The sequence below is a fragment of the Oncorhynchus keta genome, chromosome 1, assembly GCF_023373465.1.
Source record: "Oncorhynchus keta strain PuntledgeMale-10-30-2019 chromosome 1, Oket_V2, whole genome shotgun sequence".
Lineage (NCBI taxonomy): Eukaryota > Metazoa > Chordata > Actinopteri > Salmoniformes > Salmonidae > Oncorhynchus > Oncorhynchus keta.
The window spans coordinates 23,768,451-23,791,949 of record NC_068421.1 but is presented as its reverse complement, the minus strand read 5'-3'; the positions used below and the strand labels follow the sequence as shown (position 1 = coordinate 23,791,949).

Genomic DNA, 23,499 nt, shown 5'->3' with positions numbered 1-23,499 from the left:
ACACGATCTGAATGCCAAAATGTTTGCTTTGCTGACAAGGTGATTTATTGAAGTTAAACAAATCGGTCCCAGCACAGACGATAAATTAATCATTTAATCATTTTCTGGCGCCAATTGATATGCTTCATTATGAATATATCATTACCATGTTATTCATGTTGGCCCTCTCTGCTTAATATGAAAATGATAATTTAGTGAAAATGTTAAATATTGTAGACATTAACGCAGGGACTGTACCTTAAAAGAAGTTAAAACCTGCTGCACTATTTAGTTAGCCAACAAGGCAGAGTGATTATGGAATACTATTTCGATTTTTTTAAGCAATCCCTCCTCCCTTACAGTCCCTCCCACCCTTACTCCATAGTCCTGTTTCTTCCATGATGAGGAGTTTATTATTTGTTTAAGTCCTTGGCTCGCTTTGATTTCCCTGCCTGGTCCTTCTGACTGGTCCTCCCGCCTGGTCCTTCTGACTGGTCCTCCCGCCTGGTCCTTCTTGTTCTTGGGAGCTGGTAACACTTCAGTTCATTGAGGTGTCAATCACAACTAATGAACTCTGGGACAAGGCAGGGGAATGAAGGAAGGAAGGAAGGAAGGAAGGAAGGAAGGAAGGAAGGAAGGAAGGAAGGAAGGAAGGAAGGAAGGAAGGAAGGAAGGAAGGAAGGAAGGAAGGAAGGAAGGAAGGGGAGAATGGAGATAAATTACTCACTCATTCAGAGTTTTGTGCCTCCTAAGTCTAGGTAATTAACATTTTCCAGGGACACATCCGTCAACCCTATGGCCCAATCTCCCATCAGTCCAAGGTAAATGAGGACAAGGCTTGTGTAAAGGGTCAGACAGATGGTAGCTGGTTGTGAAGGAGATGTGTGAAAGGAGATGTTTGTACTCTATTTTCCTATTTATTATTGGAATCCAATGTAGCTAACAAAAATAGTGCAACTCAGTTGTCACCCAGAACACATTTACATAATACCACGGTTCTGGAGTTGGGGAAACACCAGACACTCACTCCCTCCCTCTCCTCCTCACTCCCTCTCCTCGTACCTAAAAACAACACACACTCCCTCTCCTCGTACCTACACCTCTTCCTGTTAATACTCTCTCTCTCTCTCTCTCTCTCTCTCTCTCTCTCTCTCTCTCTCTCTCTCTCTCTCTCTCTCTCTCTCTCTCTCTCTCTCTCTCTCTCTCTCTCTCTCTCTCTCTCTCTCTCTCTCTCTCTCTCTCTCCTTGTGTCTCCTTCTCTCTCTCAAGCCCTTAGGGCCTTTTCCTCAACTGCAATTTTAGAGGAATTGATAATACAGCACTTCCCTTTGGCGTATCTCTCTGTCTCTCCCTCATTCTCTTCCTATCCCCTCTCTCTCTCTCTCTCTCTCTCTCTCTCTCTCTCTCTCTCTCTCTCTCTCTCTCTCTCTCTCTCTCTCTCTCTCTCTCTCTCTCTCTCTCTCTCTCTCTCTCTCTCTCTCTCTCTCTCTCTCTCTCTCTCTCTCTCTCTCTCTCTCTCTCTCTCTCTCTCTCTCTCTCTCCCTCACTATCTCCCTAATCTGTCTCCCTATCATTTTTCTCCCTATCCTCTCTCTCCCTCACTGTCTCCTTCAATCTCTCTATCCTCTATCTCTCCCTCACTCTCTCCCTATCCTCTCTCTCTCTCGCAGTATTTTCTCTTCCAAGCTCATTCCTCTATGCCTTTGCCTGCAGAGTGAAACGAGCCATGTGGTAGGCAGGCACACACACATAGACTCTCTCTGCACACACACACACACACACACACACACACACACACACACACACACACACACACACACACACACACACACACACACACACACACACACACACACACACACACACACACACACAAAGGACAAATCCTGAGAGACAAGAGCTCTGTGTGGAAGTGAGAGAAGAGCAAGAGGGGGAGGGGGGTGGTTGGGGGAGGAAACACTCACACACATATTCACATGCTCTCCCTCTCTACCTCACACGCACTCAAACACACACTCAAACACACACACACAGGACTAGAGCGGTGAAGAGGAGAAGAGAAGAGCTGGGAGGCAGGAGGGCTGCTGAACAAAGCAAGGGAAGGAGAGTGGAGTCCAGGGGAGAGCAGCAGCCGTGAAATGCCTCAACAGGAGCCTGCCAGCTACTCTTGTGGCCACCTAAAGGTAAGACTCATGCTATACTGAGAAAAGTGGGAAGACACGGACGGAGCAGAGCGAGAGAGAGGGGTGGAGAAAGTATAGCGCTGATGCAAGCCTAACGCTGGGTACCCTCAGGCTGCAGCGGAGTTGTTCGATCTGCCTATGAATGCAGTGCTGTGCTGTGCTGTGCTGTCATTACCTTCCGTAATTCTTCACCTTGACATTGTCCATTTAGCCGCGTGTCAGATCAAAGAGTGTATGTTAATAGTATGGCTCTTATGCTCCCCAAGAGAGAGACTGATACGGTGTGTTGTGGTGGAGCTCAGCTGCCTCAGATTCCTCCAGCCTGCTAGCCTGTCTGCCTGCCTGCATGCATGCCTGCCTGCCTGCGACCTCTGTCCCATCACAGCCTGCCTAGGTTCTATATCACTAATGTCACTGCAGTGATAGATCACCCATGCATTTGTTTGCCCTCAATGCGAGGGCTAGGTAATCAAAAAGCAATGGGTTTTCAGCCCTGTCAGACCACTGTGAGAGGCTGCTGATGCTACTGCCTTTGTGTGCCTGCCTAGTTGTCTGGTGTGAGAGGACTCTGTAATTGTCCTATAGTACAATGCAGGAGTTTTACGAGTGCAGCAGCCAACAGTGTGGGGGTTTGCTACAGAGGGTGGCCGCACAACATAGTCCTCACATTCAATGAAAGAAGGAATGGTGGAGAGAGAGGGATAGAGAAAGAGGGATAGAGATGGAGACCATTATCTGTTTGCTGTAGTTTTCCGCTGGAATATTAGAGACTATCAAAACATTTAGACCAAATCATTTGTATTGATTCCATTGATGTGTCTCTGAGCCGGGCATTAGAGAGTCTGATTTCAGTGCCATTGTGATGTACTATTGTCTGCTGATTCCGTAAGCTCTCCTGTTATCGGCTGTCCTGGAAGAGTGTACCTTGCACAAAACATCTTGAGAGTTGTCACTGTAAAACTTTCATGACAATCAGGTCTGTGGCCATGGACAACAAGATTTATTTTCCTACGCAGTGTTCCCGGGAATGTCCTCAGCAGGGAATGCAGAGGTGGTGTAGTAGCGTTCAGTATTCATGCAGAATGTGTACGTGATCATATATTTCCCCTTAAGCAGTGTAAAAGCAGGGCTAACAGGGAAATGCTATAGAAGAAGGATGGTGCAGACCAGTAGCACATAGCACATATTTTATTCTATGCTCACCTTTTGACCTTTTGATACAATGTGCAGTTTTTTTCTCTCAGTCCATCCATATAGGCATCACTTCATTCTGACCAGTCTATCCATATAGGCATCACTTCATTCTGACCAGTCTATCCATATAGGCACCACTTCATTCTGACCAGTCTATCCATATAGGCATCACTTCATTCTGACCAGTCTATCCATATAGGCACCACTTCATTCTGACCAGTCTATCCATATAGGCACCACTTCATTCTGACCAGTCCATCCATATAGGCACCACTTCATTCTGACCAGTCTATCCATATAGGCATCACTTCATTCTGACCAGTCTATCCATATAGGCACCACTTCATTCTGACCAGTCTATCCATATAGGCATCACTTCATTCTGACCAGTCCATCCATATAGGCACCACTTCATTCTGAAGAGTCTATCCATATAGGCACCACTTCATTCTGACCAGTCTATCCATATAGGCACCACTTCATTCTGACCAGTCCATCCATATAGGCACCACTTCATTCTGACCAGTCCATCCATATAGGCACCACTTCATTCTGACCAGTCTATCCATATAGGCACCACTTCATTCTGACCAGTCTATCCATATAGGCATCACTTCATTCTGACCAGTCTATCCATATAGGCATCACTTCATTCTGATCAGTCTATCCATATAGGCACCACTTCATTCTGACCAGTCTATCCATATAGGCACCACTTCATTCTGACCAGTCTATACATATAGGCATCACTTCATTCTGACCAGTCTATCCATATAGGCACCACTTCATTCTGACCAGTCTATCCATATAGGCATCACTTCATTCTGACCAGTCTATCCATATAGGCACCACTTCATTCTGACCAGTCTATCCATATAGGCATCACTTCATTCTGACCAGTCTATCCATATAGGCACCACTTCATTCTGACCAGTCCATCCATATAGGCATCACTTCATTCTGACCAGTCTATCCATATAGGCACCACTTCATTCTGAAGAGTCTATCCATATAGGCATCACTTCATTCTGACCAGTCTATCCATATAGGCACCACTTCATTCTGACCAGTCTATCCATATAGGCACCACTTCATTCTGACCAGTCCATCCATATAGGCATCACTTCATTCTGACCAGTCTATCCATATAGGCACCACTTCATTCTGACCAGTCTATCCATATAGGCATCACTTCATTCTGACTAGTCCATCCATATAGGCATCACTTCATTCTGACCAGTCTATCCATATAGGCACCACTTCATTCTGAAGAGTCTATCCATATAGGCACCACTTCATTCTGACCAGTCTATCCATATAGGCACCACTTCATTCTGACCAGTCCATCCATATAGGCATCACTTCATTCTGACCAGTCTATCCATATAGGCACCACTTCATTCTGAAGAGTCTATCCATATAGGCATCACTTCATTCTGACCAGTCTATCCATATAGGCACCACTTCATTCTGACCAGTCTATCCATATAGGCACCACTTCATTCTGACCAGTCCATCCATATAGGCACCACTTCATTCTGACCAGTCTATCCATCTGTACAGGTGGTAGACATAAGTTAAAAAGCAGCCCATCCCCACTTATGTTATACAGTGCATTTGGAAAGTATTCAGACCCTTTGCCTTATTCTAAAATGGATTAAAAATAAATACAAAAAATCGAATCAATCTACACACAATGCCCCACAAAGACAAAGCAAAAACAGTTTTTTTGCATTTTTTGCAAACATTTTTTTTTTAAACTACGGGAATATCACATTTACATAAGTATTCAGACACTTTACTCAGTACTTTGTTGAAGCACCTTTGGCAGCAATTACAGCCTTGAGTATTCTTGGGTATGATGCTACAAGCTTGTCACACCTGTATTTGGGGAGTTTCTCCCATTCTTCTCTGCAGATCCTCTCAAGCTCTGTCAGGTTGGATGGGGAGCGTTGCTGCACAGTTATTTTCATGTCCCTCCAGAGATGTTTAATCGGGTTTAAGTCCGGGCTCTGGCTGGGCCACTCAAGAATATTCAGAGACTTGTCCCGAAGCCACTCATGTATTGTCTTGGCTGTGTGCTTAGGGTCGTTGTTCTGTTGGAAGGTGAACCTTCACCCCAGTCTGAGGTCCTGAGCACACTTATCATCAAGGATCTCTCTGTACTTTGCTCTGTTCATCTACCCCTCGATGCTGATTAGTCTCGGAGTCCCTGCCACTGAAAAACATCCCCACAGCATGATGCTTTCACCACAATGCTTGACCGTAGGGATGGTGCCAGGTTTCCTCCAGACGTGACACTTGGCATTCAGGCCAAATAATTCAATCTTGGTTTCATCAGACCAGAGAATCTTGTTTCTCATGGTCTGAGAGTCTTTATGTGCCATTTGGCAAACTCCAAGCAGGCTGTCATGTGCATTTTACTGAGGAGTGGCTTTTGTCTGGCCACTCTACCGTGAAGGCCTGATTGGTGGAGTTCTGCAGAGAAGGTTGTCCATCTGGTAGGTTCTCCCATCTCAACAGAGGAACTCTGGAGCTCTGTTAGAGTGACCATCGGGTTCTTGGTCACCTCCTTGACCGAGGCTTTTCACCCCATATTGCTCAGTTTGGCCAGCCGGCCAGCTCTAGGAAGTGTCTTGTTGATTCTAGACATCTTCCTTTTAAGAATGATGGAGGCCACTGTGGTCTTGGGGACCTTCAATGCTGCAGACAGTTTTTGGTACCCTTCCCCAGATCTGTGCCTTGACACAATCCTGTCTCGGAGCTCTACAGACAATTCCTTTGACCTCATGGCTTGGTTTTTGCTCTGACATGCATATAGACAGGTGTGTGCCTTTCCAAATCATGTCCAATCAATTGAGTTTATCACAGGTGGACTCCAATCAAGTTGTCGAAACATCTCAAGGATGATCAATGGAAACAGTATGCACCTGAGCTCAATTTCGAGTCTCATAGCAAAGGATCTGAATACTTATGTAAATAGGAATTTCTGTTTCACATTTTTATAAATTAGCAAAGATTTTTTTAAACCTGTTTTCGCTTTGTCAAAATGGGTTATTGTGTGTAGATTGATATGGATTTATTTATTTTTAATCTATTTTGGAATAAGGCTGCAATGTAACAAAATGTGGAAAAAGTTAAGGGGTCTGAATACTTTACGGTTGCCCTGTAGCAATGCATCTGTGTCATGAGCTTAGCCAAGCGTGAACAATTTGTTGTATTACACTTGTATTCTTTATGATTAAAATAGAAAGCTATACTCTATATTATATATTGCGTAATGGTCAACTGTGGATGAAAGGAGTGCTCTCTTCTGATAGCTGTTGTGTTGTTGAATTAGTTAGCGGAATTAAAAAGTAATCTACTGTAGAATTTCTCTAGCCTATAGCATGTTCTATCATTGAAATATATAGTCGACACTGAGCTCTGTTCTGTTAAAATACAATTCCAAATCATGCACGGGAAGAAAATGATTGAGGGTCCCATGTGGTTCAGTTGGTAGAGCATGATGCTTGGTAGAGCATGGGGCAGTAGGTAGCCTGGTGGGTAGGTGCGTTGGGCCAGTAACCGAAAGGTTGCTGGATTGATTCGCCAAGCTGACAAGGTAAAAACCTGGGGACCAAGGCTGTTCCCCGGGCACTGTGGATGTCGATTAAGGCAGTCATCTGCATCTCTCTGATACAAGGGGGTTGGGTTCAATGCTGAAGACACATTTCAGTTTTATGCATTCAGTTGTACAACTGACTAGGTATCTCCCAATGCCAGGGTTGTGGGTTTGATTCCCACGGGGTGCCAGTACAAGAATGTACATGCTCAGTACTGAAAGTTGCTCTGGGTAAGTTGCTCTGTCTCCTAAATGACTCGAATGTTAAAGGTATTCTTCCAGCAATCTTTGGCCATTGGTAATGGAAAGAGCTCTGTGTTTATACTGTATTTAAAAGTGACATCGTACATGTTTAATGTAGGTGAGTTTTCCTTGTAAAAGTATATATGCTCTGTCTATTGCTATTGCCTGGTTCTGTCATAAATTAAAGTTGGAAGTCCACGCTGCTTGTAAGCAGATCAAACGTACCTCCAGCAGCCTGTAAACAGATGCAGGTCGGGCAGCTGCAGGGATCACCTTTTTGTCCTCTATGCCCCTCAGCTCTCTGCCCACAGCCAGACCTCCTCGTACAGCAGAGACAGAGCTAGCAGATCACCTTCAGTCTCTACTTCCGTGTCTGGCAGTGCAGTACAATAATTTTCTCCTTCCCTGTAAAGCCACTCACCTAGACAGAATGGGAAGAGCATTCCTTGTCCAGGTTAATTGGCCGTTACCGAGGCGGAGGTGGGAGGAGAGTAATAATTGGCCGTGCTCTAATATGTCCAGTGTCATTGACAGGAGAACAATCTGGGATGACATTGAGGTTTTAGAGACAGAGCTCCTTGTTAAAGCAGTGTTATCCCTAACTAGCCCCATTGGAATATCCACGGGCATTACGATTGGGTTGCGTGCAGCTGCGCTCCGAATTGATGATTACTTGTGTGCTGCCAGCTGTGGGCATGTGTGCAGGATGGAAACAAACCCAACCTGTTTTACGTTCAAAAGTCTGTTTTGTATCCGACTGACTATATGACCAAAATTATCTTATTTACACTTTGTAATAAAGTCAATTGAACCTTATCTTTCAGGGTGAGACTGGTGCATCAATCGTTTCTCAGTATGTGTTCTCCGTAAGTCCGTTTGGATAGAACCATTTTATTAGTATTACTTCAGAACAGCTTTGATGACATTCAAATCCGTAAGAGTCGATTGACACACGTATTTAACAATCTAGCTGACATAATTGGACTTTTAGAGGATAATGACAATAATCTTCACTTTCCTTTCATATGACAATAATAATGTATTATTTGTTCTATAATATGACGGTGGTATAAAGCAGTAGTTGTGTCTATGCTGGAGAATCATAACTACTACCAAAGCTATCATTAAGGTGAAATTACTGAATATGCTGTTGACTTAACCATCTCCAGAGGAGCTTTTCTTTGCGTACACATCTATCTATGGAGGCAAGCTTGATTATTCATCACCCAGGTGACAAGTTGCCCTCAGTCATAGCCCATTGACACAGAGAAAAGAGACATATGTTTAATATAACAGGCTCAAGGCCTATTGAGTGACACCATGGATGTTCTGATGTGGTATGGTGGTGGCGTGTGGAACGGCCTCCTGATAGGACTGGAGCAGGGACAGAGCGAGGTGCTGCAGGAATTCTAATTAGGTCTGTGTGACCTTTGGCTCTTCCTGCATGCACTTCGCACCCCCTCCTCTCTTCATCTCCTGTTCTCTACATCCTCTCGTCCATCCATCCCTCACTCTCTCACTCCTACAGCGATGGAGCTGTGAGAGAGGAAATGTGGGGTTTGGGCTGTAAATCATGACAAGAGGCTGACGAGCCACCTGATAAAAGCGGGACAGGGTGTTGCAGGGTGTTGGTGCTCCTTTCCTCTCTTTAACCCCCATCCCCCGCCACATTCATTCCTGTAGGACTGCTCTGGTCCAGTAGAGTGGGTGTTTTTGGCTTGGCCCGGTGCTCCTTTCCTCTCTTTAACCCCCATCCCCCGCCACATTCATTCCTGTAGGACTGCTCTGGTCCAGTAGAGTGGGTGTTTTTGGCTTGGCCCGGTGCTCAGTCCGTCCAGCATCACTCAACAGTGTTGGGGAGTCTGGGGCATCACTTTTATAAATACACGTACCCTTGGCGCAGGGGCGCGAGAGGACGAGATTGGAGCAAGCAGCAGAGACTCAACTTGCAACAGCTATTCCTGGCTGAGGCTGTGTGGTGTTTTATTTGTCTTTTGTCAATTCATTAGACTAATAGTCTCCAGTGTGGGCAGGACATCTAGCTGAGGCAGTGTCTATTGCTCTGGAGAAGGTGATCCGTGAGAGATGTACTGTATATTCTCAAGGCCGTCTATCAGCCATGGGGAGGCGAAAAGTCAGTCTGGGCCTGGAGCCAAGCTGGCTGGCATCCGCAGGCTTTGGAGACGTTTTTAGTCATTTGCCCTGACCGACCTCAAAGTGTCATAGAGATAGGGACGAAGCGCTGCACTGTGGGCCACTTGTCTTAGCCTGAGACGAACGCACGCATGAGAACCTGGTAACCATGACGCTGCTGAGAGAAAGTTCCGGTACGCTCCCAATGCTGGGCTACAGAGATGAAAGAGACATGGGAGCAAATTATTCCACTAGAGGAGATATCTATCTTCTGCACTGATTGTGCAGATCCTCCCAGTGCAGATACTGTTTAAGACTCAGCTCTCTCTCTCCTCTCCTCTGCCAGATCTGTGCTCTGTTTTGATGTCTCCTCAGGATTGCCTTTCAGTGGAAAACGTGAAGATTCTGTATGACCTCGGAAATATATGGATGATTGCCCTCTCTCATAGCAGAATTTGTATTGTAAACTGAAGGTTTACTGCAGAATTAGCAGTTTCTCACTGCACTCATCATTCTCTGATGAATGGACAGTACCGTGGTATACTGTAGCTTGTTCACAGATCTATCTTGAAACAATTTTCAAAACATGCACGTCTCATGGATATTTTTAGGCAGAAAATGTGTTTGTTTCCCAGACTCCCTAAACTTGCTCTTTTAAAGAGCTTTGATTACCTTCAAATTATGAGAAAATGTAAGCTAATCGAGAAAATAAAGTGATCCAAACTCAGTTATCTTGTTGATGAAGTTCTTTGTCTTCTCAGGCAGAGTAATGATTAGGAGGTAATCTAAGGCCTCTGTACTACGGTCCTCCAGAGGCCGGTTTAACTCTGCTGGGCGACGGCCGTGTTATTGGAGCAGTAATTAGTATTGATACAAGCCCCATCCTGGCCTGGCCACCTGGCTCCTCATGGCTAGCCCTCACCTTTCCAAACTGCACTGAGGGCTGATGTCAAATACATTTTAGAAGTGCCTTTAATTAAGATAATTAAACCTTACAATAGCTTTTTGTGTAACTCAAACAAAGACTTGGACTGTCCTCAACACACATAATGTGAAAGTATACAGGTGGAAACACTACAGAAGCCTGACACAGCTGCTGTAGTGAGAGACAGAGAAAGATAGAGAGAGGGGGGGCAGGTTTACTTCTCTGCCACTGTCACCCTGCCTCTAAACACGACAGATGAGCGCTCACACTATCAGAGCCTAAACACAATTTACCCAAAGCATCCTGTCGCTCTTCAAGTAACAAGATAAACGCTTGTTACCCTCTTAAAGATAAAACACTGAGCTGGAATCTGTGTTCGCACAACCGCTGGTGAGTCTGCAGCGAGAGCAAAGCGACAATCAAACGCAGGCAGAGTATGCACACAGGTCCTGGGTTCACCAGTCACTGGGGAGATGTTTAATGCATGAAAGCCTAAACTGACTTGGAAAGCAGGACCTGGTGACACTATAATGCATTCACCCAGGGTTCTTCTGGGGCTTTGTGTGTCTTGTATTCCTCTGTCTGTCTGTCTTTCTACATCTCAGATGCCTGTCACGTCACTCTGCCCTTTGCTTTAAACCCGTCAATGTCAACACTGTATTCCTGCGTGGATCTCCTGTGTGACGTGAGCCCTCATTCCTCCACCCTGCTTTGCAATTTCTCTCCATGATGCCTTGCCTTACATCTCACTGATCAAAACAGATCCATGTCAGAGCAGGATGACAGAGACTAATCAGATAGTGTTGTAGAAGCAATCTGGTGATTGTTCTCTGATTGGCAGAGGTGGGATCAAGTCACTATTATTTTGGTCACAAGCAAGTCTCAAGTCACAAGGTCCGAGTCTCAAGTTGAGTCCCAAGTAGAATGGGGCTGCAGGTAGCCTAGTGGTTAGAGCGCTGTAACCGAAAGGTTGCAATATCAAAAAAGGTTGCAAGATCCCCGAGCTGGTAAAAATCTATCGTTCTGCAAGGCAGTTAACAAGGCAGTTAACCCACTGTTCCTCGGCTGTCATCGATAATAAGAATTTGTTCTTAACTAACTTGCCTGGTAAAATAAAATAATAATGGGTGGAGTCTCGAGTCAAGTCCAATCATACATTGGAGCAAATTGTTTAGTCATGTAAAGAAAAAGCTGTACATGCAATGAGTTGTTCAACTACACATCTTTGTCTAATTATTGAGACTACCAGATAGCTTTTTTCATAATTCTGTCTAAAACATATTTTGATTATGTAAAAATTCCAAATGCAAGCTTATGATCAAGCTTATGATCAATTTCAAGAAATGTTTGACACACCAAAAGACCAGTAGGCGTACGCTAGTAATTGTTGCTTGATGGCCCATTGCTGGTGAGCTTGCAAAGTAAACAGTGAATATCACCAAACAATTTTTGGAGCTGCATATTTATTTATGGCAATCCTCTCCAAAAAATGTGATGTTTGCGCTGCACCCGATCCTATAGCTGTATAGCAAATCAGCAATCTGTTCGCTAGCTCAATGGCTCTCAAAATGTTTGACCCTTGACCCCCAAAAAGCAGTGGTTAAAAGCTTGTGACCCCCCCGTGCACACACGTACATGTTTTACACCTGCATTTTGAGCTAAAAGTCATTCATCTTAATAGCCAATATCAAGAAGGCATATCATGTCACTTCTCTGGAGGCCAGAGCAAGCAGAATCATACGGCCAACCTACCTGTATGCAGTGGAGGTTGCAGGATCGAATGGAAAGCATTGTCTGTCTACACCAAAAACGATCCCTTTCAAGGTCTGCCCTTCTCCAGAATACTCCTTGCCAATTGGGAAACACAAAAATACTGTATTTAATTCACCAGAATATGTTCAATATTCATCCCATAATATTGAAGGCAGTGATATATTACAGCTATCCTTAAAGCTATCTGAAATATGTAAATTATCAATCAAATCGCCAGGTAGCCTATTGTTCCGGCATAGATGATTCAGTAGTACATTTCTAAATTGTATTTTATTGATGGATTAGCTGACAATGTCACAAAAACAATGTGCACACTTCAATGGGGCAGAAGTCCGTGAGTTGTGATTCTGGATGGCCAGATAACTACCAACAATGACAAGAAACTGCCATGTGGGGAATCGTAAGTGACTCGTTTCAGCTAGTTTCAGCTTGTTATTGATGCCATCTCTTGTTTTGGGGTGTTTTGACTGATTTCATGTCAATGCTAAAATGGCAAAAAATTGTCCACATACCTTTGTATATATATATGAAATGGGTTTCATGGTCGAGTAGCCGCACACAAGCTCAAGATCACCATGCACAATGCCAAGCGTCAGCTGGAGTGGTGTAATGCTCTCCGCCACTGGTCTCTGGAGCAGTGGAAACACGTTCTCTGGAGTGATTCATCACGCTTCACCATCTGGCAGTCTGACGGACGAATCTGGGTTTGGCGGATGCCAGGAGAACACTACCTGCCCCAATGGATAGTGCCAACTGTAAAGTTTGGTGGAGGATGAATAATGGTCTGGGACTGTTTTTCATGGTTTGGGCTAGGCCCCTCAGTCCCAGCGAAGGGAAATCTTAATTCTACAGCATACAATGACATTCTCAACGATTCTGTGCTTCCAAATGTTGCCAATAGTTTGGGGAAGGCCCTTTCCTGTTTCAGCATGACAATGCCCCCATGCACAAAGCAAGGTCCATACAGAAATGGTTTGTCGAGATCGGTGTGGAAGAACTTGACTGTCCTGCACAGACCTCTGACCAAAACTCCATCGAACACCTTTGGGATGAATTGGAACGCCGACTGCGAGCCAGGCCTAATCGCCCAACATCAGTGCCCGTCCTCAGTAATGCTCTTGCGGTTGAATGAAAGCAAGTCACTGCAGCAATGTTCCAACATCTAGTAGAAAGCCTTCCCAGAAGAGTGAAGGCTTTTATAGCAGCAAAGCGGGGACCAACTACATATTAATGATCATGATTTTGGAATGAGATGTTCAAGGAGCAGGTGTCCACACTCGCAACCCCACAACCCCCCTCACACTTTGAGAACCATTGCGCTCTCACCCGACCTGTGTTGATTGACAGTTTTCTGGTCCAATCAGAGGGCCGAGCATGCATTTCACTAGCCAAACTGTTGCAGTTTTTTTTAATTTGCAACTGAATGCTGTGGCTACAGTCTCTGACTGTGTGGAGAGTAATCCATGGAGACTCTGTGCCACAAAATGAGTGACAAAACGTGGCCAGATAATTTCAAGTCCATAGTCTCAAGTCAAAGTCGGGTCCCGAGTCTTGAGGCTCCAAGTCCAAGTCAAATATCAAGTTATATTTTTTTCTATCAAATCGAGTCTCAAGTCATCAAATTTGTGACTCGATGCAGATTTGAGTCCGAGTCATGCGACTCGAGTCCACACCTCTTCTGATTGGTGATTATGGAACACACAGTTCATACTCTCTGTCACTCTATTGGTTTATTTTCAAACACCAGTGACCCTATCAATTATTATGCCTTTATATAACTGAAAAGGTGTTATGAAATTGCTGCTAAAATTAGTCCCTATCGATGTGCCCTCTCCGCCTCTCATATCTGTAGTTCTGACTTCCTGTATCTGTTATTTCATCCTTTTGCCAAAATATTATTTTTTCTTTTTTTCCCTCTGTCGGTTTGAGTCATTGTAATTGATGTTTAAAAATAAAATTTCCAGCACTTTAAAATCAGATCACAGATACTGCAGTCTGTCACTAGATCACTGTATTACACCAACATACCTAAAATAGCAACAAAGAAACCACATTTAGTGTTCGAAAGAAGTCTTCGAAACTACATCAAATCACCTTTCATCGTGTTACTTTATTTGAAAAAGCCAAAGAGCTATTATTGTAGTCACATGGGAAGTTTAAACAAAGAAATTAAGGCTTTAAAATGTGCTGTGGACAGAATGTGAAAGGTCCAGGCTGGTGATCGTTGTGATTCAAGTAATGGTCAGCGTGTCCGTGCAGCATCAGGGCTTTTAACAGTTGGGTTGGTGTTCAGCCCAGGCAGCGTACTGGCACTGATGTGTTCTCCTCCACTCCTCCTCGGGGGGATAACAAAGGTTGAACACGGTAGCTACAGACAGCTGAGACTGCTTCACTCAGAGATTACAAATGAGCTAAAAGAGTGATGCACATTTTGAACAGAGTCCTATTTCCCATGTGAGTTTAGAGATAATCCACACATTAGCATTCTGTGTTGATGAGAAAGGTCTGTCTTATTATGATGAACTGAGAATCTGTTCTAATGTCCTCACTACTGACTTCACTGTCCTCACATGTCACCTACTGTAGCATGGAGTAATGAATTCATTAATATACTGGCTAAGTATTCTTATTGGCATGCTAGTATGGTTGTTGGAACATAGTGTTTTAGCCTAGATTTAACATGAAAATGGAGACCTGAGCAAGCATTGTTAAGATTCAGGCTCGCTGTTATTAGTAGCTTCTATTCAAACAGATGACTGGCATAGTAGTATTGATGTCATGAAAGTGATTGACATGATATGTGTAGAAACCTATTTATTGCGGGGTTATCACTCAATGTAGTATTGACTACGCAGAATTTTCCTGATCCCAGATTGTTCCGGAGTGATCTTAAGGGATGTTTTGTGAAAAATCATCCATTGTTGAGAGTTGATTGATGCATAATTCTGAACATGAATGAAAGTGAAATGCTGAATGGAGATAGTGTAGTGGAGATTCACAGTTTGTTGAACCTCCACCCCCCTCTCTCCCCACAGGTGGTGAGCTCCACCTGAGGATGGCAGGAGATTCTCAAGTCCACATGGACCACGACATGGAGATAGGAGTCACACCCACAGCGGTAAGAACATGTTTTCCATACGCACATACAGCCCTCTCCCTCCCCCAATTGTCCTGTGTAACACTGCTGGGTGGTAGAGAGAGGGGGGGGGGGGGCAGAGCAAGGAAGAGGGAAAGAAAGAGGTGGCGTGAAAGATGGAAGTGTCCGGTCTAAGGGAAAATATAAGGGGACGAGAGGGAACCATTGTGGATCATGAGTTTCCTATAAGAAGGGTGATCATGTGTGTGTGCCTGTCTGTCTCTGCAGAAGAGGATGGATGGTTCATCCCACTACCATGGAGAGATTGTGAGAAAACGACTCACACGTCCTGATAATGGATGGTGAAATAGTCCAGGTTATTTGTCTTCATTCCAGAAACGATTTCATTTATTCTTCCTAACCGAGTGTGGTGAGGCAAACCAACTGTGGAAAAATATCAGCACACAGCAATTGCTACTGAATTTGTTCATGAAGTGTCAGCACTGCGGACATCATTGACTCTGGGATGGCCAAACGTGGGCTCGCTGAACTACTGTAGCACTGTCTGTGATGGCTTCATCAGTCACTCAATTAGACATTTCTTCAACACTCAAAAAGGAAACAAAAAGGTCCATTGTCAGGAGAACTTGCAATGCAGGACATTTAAAACCTGTAGTGTGTTGAAGGTTTAAAAATGTCCATTCTAATCCACATAATAATTCACACTTCCTGTTGCTGCAGGATTATTTTCCTGCTAGAGCAAACTGTTTCAAATTAAGATCCCACATCTGTACAATTAAAGTCCTAGAGGAACCATAAACTGATCTTGTTGTCGGAGGGGATCTAAAAGCTACCTTCTCCCAAGGAAATACATGTTGAAGTGACCCATGCGTTCTCCCAAACACAGGTCAAAGATCCCAATGTCATTGAGTGACTAATTTCTGTAATTGTCAATGGGTGTTGTCTTTCACTTCACTGTCAAACCTCTAATTACCGTAGAGAAAGATCAATATGTACAGAAATAAAGCAACATCTGATGCATGGAATACTCTCCTAATGTGTGTGTACATAGAACTACAATGAAGAGACCCTAGCTAGAAGTTCAAACAGTAGCCATGTTTCCATTAACTTGTCCAGTCATTTTGTTGGTCAACATTTAGAACATTTTTATAGAAAACAGATTCAACAATTGCCTGCTATCTTGTGTTTATAAAAACAGCTGGCCGAAATGATGTCACACCTAAGAAAAAAACAACTGTGTTGAATACAAATTAAGTGGTTGATGTGTTTACATTACCCAAGTAGGCAAATTGTGGATGAATAAATTGGTGACAGGCTGTATGCCCTCCCTCCTATCTGTTTCATGTCTCAGGTAGCCCTCCCTCCTATCTGCTTCATGTCTCAGGTAGCCCTCCCTCCTATCTGTTTCATGTCTCAGGTAGCCCTCCCACCTATCTGCTTCATGTCTCAGGTAGCCCTCCCTCCCATCTGTTTCATGTCTCAGGTAGCCCTCCCTCCTATCTGTTTCATGTCTCAGGTAGCCCTCCCTCCCATCTGTTTCATGTCTCAGGTAGCCCTCCCTCCTATCTGTTTCATGTCTCAGGTAGCCCTCCCACCTATCTGCTTCATGTCTCAGGTAGCCCTCCCTCCAATCTGTTTCATGTCTCAGGTAGCCCTCCCTCCTATCTGTTTCATGTCTCAGGTAGCCCTCCCACCTATCTGTTTCATGTCTCAGGTAGCCCTCCCTCCTATCTGCTTCATGTCTCAGGTAGCCCTCCCTCCTATCTGCTTCATGTCTCAGGTAGCCCTCCCACCTATCTGCTTCATGTCTCAGGTAGCCCTCCCTCCCATCTGTTTCATGTCTCAGGTAGCCCTCCCTCCTATCTGTTTCATGTCTCAGGTAGCCCTCCCACCTATCTGTTTCATGTCTCAGGTAGCCCTCCCACCTATCTGCTTCATGTCTCAGGTAGCCCTCCCACCTATCTGTTTCATGTCTCAGGTAGCCCTCCCTCCTATCTGCTTCATGTCTCAGATAGCCCTCCCACCTATCTGCTTCATGTCTCAGGTAGCCCTCCCTCCTATGTGCTTCATGTCTCAGGTAGCCCTCCCTCCTATCTGCTTCATGTCTCAGGTAGCCCTCCCTCCTATCTGCTTCATGTCTCAGGTAGCCCTCCCTCCTATCTGCTTCATGTCTCAGGTAGCCCTCCCTCCTATCTGCTTCATGTCTCAGGTAGCCCTCCCTCCTATCTGTTTCATGTCTCAGGTAGCCCTCCCTCCTATCTGCTTCATGTCTCAGGTAGCCCTCCCTCCTATCTGCTTCATGTCTCAGGTAGCCCTCCCTCCTATCTGTTTCATGTCTCAGGTAGCCCTCCCTCCAATCTGTTTCATGTCTCAGGTAGCCCTCCCTCCTATCTGTTTCATGTCTCAGGTAGCCCTCCCTCCCACCTGCTTCATGTCTCAGGTAGCCCTCCCTCCTATCTGCTTCATGTCTCAGGTAGCCCTCCCTCCTATCTGTTTCATGACTCAGGTAGCCCTCCCTCCTATCTGCTTCATGTCTCAGGTAGCCCTCCCACCTATCTGCTTCATGTCTCAGGTAGCCCTCCCTCCTATCTGTTTCATGTCTCAGGTAGCCCTCCCTCCTATCTGTTTCATGTCTCAGGTAGCCCTCCCTCCTATCTGTTTCATGTCTCAGGTAGCCCTCCCTCCCACCTGCTTCATGTCTCAGGTAGCCCTCCCTCCTATCTGTTTCATGTCTCAGGTAGCCCTCCCACCTATCTGTTTCATGTCTCAGGTAGCCCTCCCACCTATCTGCTTCATGTCTCAGGTAGCCCTCCCTCCCATCTGTTTCATGTCTCAGGTAGCCCTCCCTCCTATCTTTTTCATGTCTCAGGTAGCCCTCCCACCTATCTGTTTCATGTCTCAGGTAGCCCTCCCTCCTATCTGTTTCATGTCTCAGGTAGCCCTCCCTCCTATCTGCTTCATGTCTCAGGTAGCCCTCCCACCTATCTGCTTCATGTCTCAGGTAGCCCTCCCTCCTATCTGTTTCATGTCTCAGGTAGCCCTCCCTCCTATCTGCTTCATGTCTCAGGTAGCCCTCCCACCTATCTGCTTCATGTCTCAGGTAGCCCTCCCTCCCATCTGTTTCATGTCTCAGGTAGCCCTCCCTCCTATCTGTTTCATGTCTCAGGTAGCCCTCCCTCCTATCTGTTTCATGTCTCAGGTAGCCCTCCCACCTATCTGTTTCATGTCTCAGGTAGCCCTCCCTCCTATCTGTTTCATGTCTCAGGTAGCCCTCCCTCCTATCTGTTTCATGTCTCAGGTAGCCCTCCCACCTATCTGTTTCATGTCTCAGGTAGCCCTCCCTCCTATCTGTTTCATGTCTCAGGTAGCCCTCCCTCCCATCTGTTTCATGTCTCAGGTAGTCCTCCCTCCTATCTGTTTCATGTCTCAGGTTGCCCTCCCACCTATCTGTTTCATGTCTCAGGTAGCCCTCCCACCTATCTGTTTCATGTCTCAGGTAGCCCTCCCACCTATCTGCTTCATGTCTCAGGTAGCCCTCCCACCTATCTGCTTCATGTCTCAGGTAGCCCTCCCACCTATCTGCTTCATGTCTCAGGTAGCCCTCCCTCCCATCTGTTTCATGTCTCAGGTAGCCCTCCCACCTATCTGTTTCATGTCTCAGGTAGCCCCCCCACCTATCTGTTTCATGTCTCAGGTAGCCCCCCCACCTATCTGTTTCATGTCTCAGGTAGCCCTCCCTCCTATCTGTTTCATCTCTCAGGTAGCCCTCCCACCTATCTGTTTCATGTCTCAGGTAGCCCTCCCTCCTATCTGTTTCATGTCTCAGGTAGCCCTCCCACCTATCTGTTTCATGTCTCAGGTAGCCCTCCCACCTATCTGCTTCATGTCTCAGGTAGCCCTCCCACCTATCTGCTTCATGTCTCAGGTAGCCCTCCCTCCTATCTGTGGTCCTTCTGTAGCTCAGTTGGTAGAGCATGGCGCTTGTAACGCCAGGGTAGTGGGTTCGATTCCCGGGACCACCCATACGTAGAATGTATGCACACATGACTGTAAGTCGCTTTGGATAAAAGCGTCTGCTAAATGGCATATATTATTATTATTATTATTATCTGTTTCATGTCTCAGGTAGCCCTCCCACCTATCTGCTTCATGTCTCAGGTAGCCCTCCCTCCCATCTGTTTCATGTCTCAGGTTGCCCTCCCACCTATCTGCTTCATGTCTCAGGTAGCCCTCCCACCTATCTGTTCATGTCTCAGGTAGCCCTCCCACCTATCTGTTTCATGTCTCAGGTTGCCCTCCCACCTATCTGTTTCATGTCTCAGGTAGCCCTCCCACCTATCTGTTCCATGTCTCAGGTAGCCCTCCCTCCTATCTGTTCCATGTCTCAGGTAGCCCTCCCTCCTATCTGTTTCATGTCTCAGGTAGCCCTCCCACCTAACTGCTTCATGTCTCAGGGAGCCCTCCCACCTAACTGCTTCATGTCTCAGGGAGCCCTCCCTCCTATCTGCTTCATGTCTCAGGTAGCCCTCCCTCCTATCTGTTTCATGTCTCAGGTAGCCCTCCCTCCTATCTGTTTCATGTCTCAGGTAGCCCTCCCACCTATCTGCTTCATGTCTCAGGTAGCCCTCCCACCTATCTGCTTCATGTCTCAGGTAGCCCTCCCTCCTATCTGTTCCATGTCTCAGGTAGCCCTCCCACCTATCTGTTTCATGTCTCAGGTAGCCCTCCCACCTATCTGCTTCATGTCTCAGGTAGCCCTCCCACCTATCTGCTTCATGTCTCAGGTAGCCCTCCCACCTATCTGCTTCATGTCTCAGGTAGCCCTCCCACCTATCTGTTTCATGTCTCAGGTTGCCCTCCCACCTATCTGTTTCATGTCTCAGGTAGCCCTCCCACCTATCTGTTCCATGTCTCAGGTAGCCCTCCCTCCTATCTGTTCCATGTCTCAGGTAGCCCTCCCTCCTATCTGCTTCATGTCTCAGGTAGCCCTCCCTCCCATCTGTTTCATGTCTCAGGTAGCCCTCCCACCTATCTGCTTCATGTCTCAGGTAGCCCTCCCTCCCATCTATTTCATGTCTCAGGTAGCCCTCCCACCTATCTGCTTCATGTCTCAGGTAGCCCTCCCTCCCATCTGTTTCATGTCTCAGGTAGCCCTCCCACCTATCTGCTTCATGTCTCAGGTAGCCCTCCCTCCCATCTGTTTCATGTCTCAGGTAGCCCTCCCACCTATCTGTTTCATGTCTCAGGTAGCCCTCCCTCCCATCTGTTTCATGTCTCAGGTAGCCCTCCCACCTATCTGCTTCATGTCTCAGGTAGCCCTCCCTCCCATCTGTTTCATGTCTCAGGTAGCCCTCCCTCCCATCTGTTTCATGTCTCAGGTAGCCCTCCCACCTATCTGCTTCATGTCTCAGGTAGCCCTCCCTCCCATCTGTTTCATGTCTCAGGTAGCCCTCCCACCTATCTGCTTCATGTCTCAGGTAGCCCTCCCACCTATCTGCTTCATGTCTCAGGTAGCCCTCCCACCTATCTGTTTCATGTCTCAGGTAGGCCGCAAAAGCCAGCATGGATAGAATCCAGGAATTTACACATATTTGCCATATTGTAATAATTCTCGTGTCAATGTATTGTCACAGCCCAGGCCATGGTGAAACTTATACTCCTGTAGATCTGACATAACTGGATGGGGAAACTTGCGTCCAGCAAATCAGAAAGCAAGTCGAAGCAAATCAGCCATTGTTGAAAGTCAGGACAAGGATCCTGCAAACAAACATTATTTTTTATAGCTGAACAAAAGATTTAGCAGGAGGTAGGCATTTAAAATAAATGTGGAGTGGAGCTTCATAGTTATGTGTTGATATCACGTGCCCTGTGTATTCGTCAATCATAATTTATTTGAAAAAACACGGTTTCCATCATAATTTGTCTCGATAAATAAACTTTGACAAAAGAAAAATCCATCCATTGAATGGATAAATTAATGGATCATTTATTAAACAAAATTTCCCCAATATCTTCTGCTTCCACTACACATTGCAAAGATTTATTTTGAGCATTGCTTTTGTCGAATAAACCTGGGTCAAAGGAAACCTGCCTATTCAGATCTTTATTTAAATCATTTGCAGGACTATAGCACGTATTTTGAAGGTTGTGTCTTTAATTTGAATTCCTTCAATCGGAGGCCATTATTTCAGTTTTGGATCTGGTGCTGAATAATACTCAATACAGGTTGTAAAAAAAGAAGAGTAGTGTGGCAGTTTCGGATGTCACACCACTCTGGGGAGAGGGTGAGCAGTGAACACAGGTGATTAACACCCTGATTTTGAGTATTAACACTCTGATTTTCACAGGAGGGGCAACACCACTACGGCAATACCACATTTCAATTAACAACTGAGCTCGTCGTCTCCAACGATCAGGATACAGAGTGCCAATGTACCCTTGGCCTGTGTGTGCTGGGGGATAGAGTAGGAGCTGAGAGAGACGGGACAGTGGGGTGTTCCTATGTTCCTATCCAGACCTGCCAGTGTCCCATAGGGGGACACGAGGGACAGGGGAGGCACAGCTATGGAGCCAGATCGCCTGGCTGGAGCTGGGCCAGCAGTGAGGAAGAAAGGCCCTGTACCCCTATGTTCTCTCTCTCCTTTTCTTCCCTTTTTCCCCTTCCTTCTTCCTCCCACAGTCATGACGCACCATGTGCTTGGAGAGACACTCTCTCACACAATGTTATGGGAGCAGTGCAGCTACAATCACTCAAGCACTCAAAAAAACAAATGTAGACCTCCACTAGTCTGGTTCATCCTTTTTAGCAATTTCCAAATGCCTGAAGGTACCACGTTCATCTGTACAAACAATAGTACGCAAGTATAAACACCATGGGACCACACAGCCATCATGCCGCTCAGGAAGGAGACGCATTCTGTCTCCTAGAGATGAACGTACTTTGGTTCGAAAAGTGCAAATCAATCCCAGAACATCAGCAAAGGACCTTGTGATGATGCTGGAGGAAACAGGTACAAAAATATCTATATCCACAGTAAAATGAGTCCTATGTCGATATAACCTGAAAGGCCGCTCAGCAAGGAAGAAGCCACTGCTCCAAATCCGCCATAAAAAAAAGCCAGACTATGGTTTGCAACTGCACATGGGGACAAAGATTGTACTTTGAGAAATGTCCTCTTGTCTGATGATACAAAAATAGAACTGTTTGGCCATAATGACCATCGTTACGTTTGGAGGAAAAAGAGGGAGGCTTGTAAGCCGAAGAACAAAATCTCAATCGTGAAGGACGGGGGTGGGAGCATCATGTTGTGGGGGTGCTTTGCTGCAAGAGAGACGGGTGCACAAATTATATGGAATCATGAGGCAGGAAAACTATGTGGATATATTGAAGCAACATCTCAAGACATCAGTCAGGAAGTTAAAGCTTGGTCACAAAAGGGGTCTTCCAAATGGACAATGACCCTAAGCATACTTCCAAAGTTGTGGCAAAATGGCTTAAGGACAACAAAGTCAAGGTATTGGAGTGGCCATCACAAAGCCCTGACCTCAATCCTATTGAAAATGTGTGGGCAGAATAAAAAAGTATGTGCAAGCAAGGAGGCCTACAATCCTGACTCAGTTACACCAGCTCTGTCAGGAGGAATGGGCCAAAATTCACCCAACTTATTGTGGGAAGCTTGTAGAAGGCTACCTGAAAGGTTTTGCCGAAGTTAAACAATTTAAAGGCGATACTACCTTATAATAATTGAGTGTATGTAAACTTCTGACCCACTGGGAATGTGATGAAAGAAATAAAAGCTGAAATAAATCATTCTCTCTACTATTATTGCGACATTTCACATTCTTAAAATAAAGTGGTGATCCTAACTGACCTAAAACAGGGATTTTTTTTTACAAGGATTAAATATCAGAAATTGTGAAAAACTGAGTTTAAATGTATTTGGCTAAGGTGTATGTAAACTTCAGACTTCAACTGTATCTGTAGCATTGACTTACAGTTTATTTGTCGTCAACGAGGGTAGCAGTTGAAGGTGGTTGAGGATGAATGCAAAGAAATTACTTAAAAGCTTTCGAATGTGTATTTTCTCATAATATAATGCACACATTGTAGCAGCAAGGGTAATATGAGGACATTTCACACATTTTAGCAACAGGGTAATGTGAGGAAATGTCACTTATTGTAACAAGAAGGGTAAAATGAGGACATTTCACACATTGTCGTAACAAGGGTAATATGAGGACATTGCACATGAATAGAGGCATACATTTTTGTTGACCTTTTGACCTGACCAGGAAAACAATGGCCTCTAGCAATAGACTGTAATGAGAGCACAGAGTGTTTCCTGAACAGGTCACTCCTGGCTACACA

The 23,499-nt window shown here is 45.3% G+C and overlaps 1 protein-coding gene across 1 annotated transcript in view; it reads left to right on the top strand.

Moving 5' to 3' along the window:
* The first annotated feature begins 1,767 nt into the window (after positions 1–1,767).
* LOC118370776 (G protein-activated inward rectifier potassium channel 4-like) overlaps positions 1,768–23,499 on the top strand; it is a 45,271-nt gene continuing 23,539 nt past the window's right edge. Inside the window, exons 1-2 of the mRNA XM_035755912.2 lie at positions 1,768–2,162; positions 15,070–15,152. Of these exons, the coding sequence (XP_035611805.2) occupies positions 15,090–15,152 (63 nt within the window). The 5' untranslated portion in view covers positions 1,768–2,162; positions 15,070–15,089. The remainder of the gene's footprint in view (positions 2,163–15,069; positions 15,153–23,499) is intronic.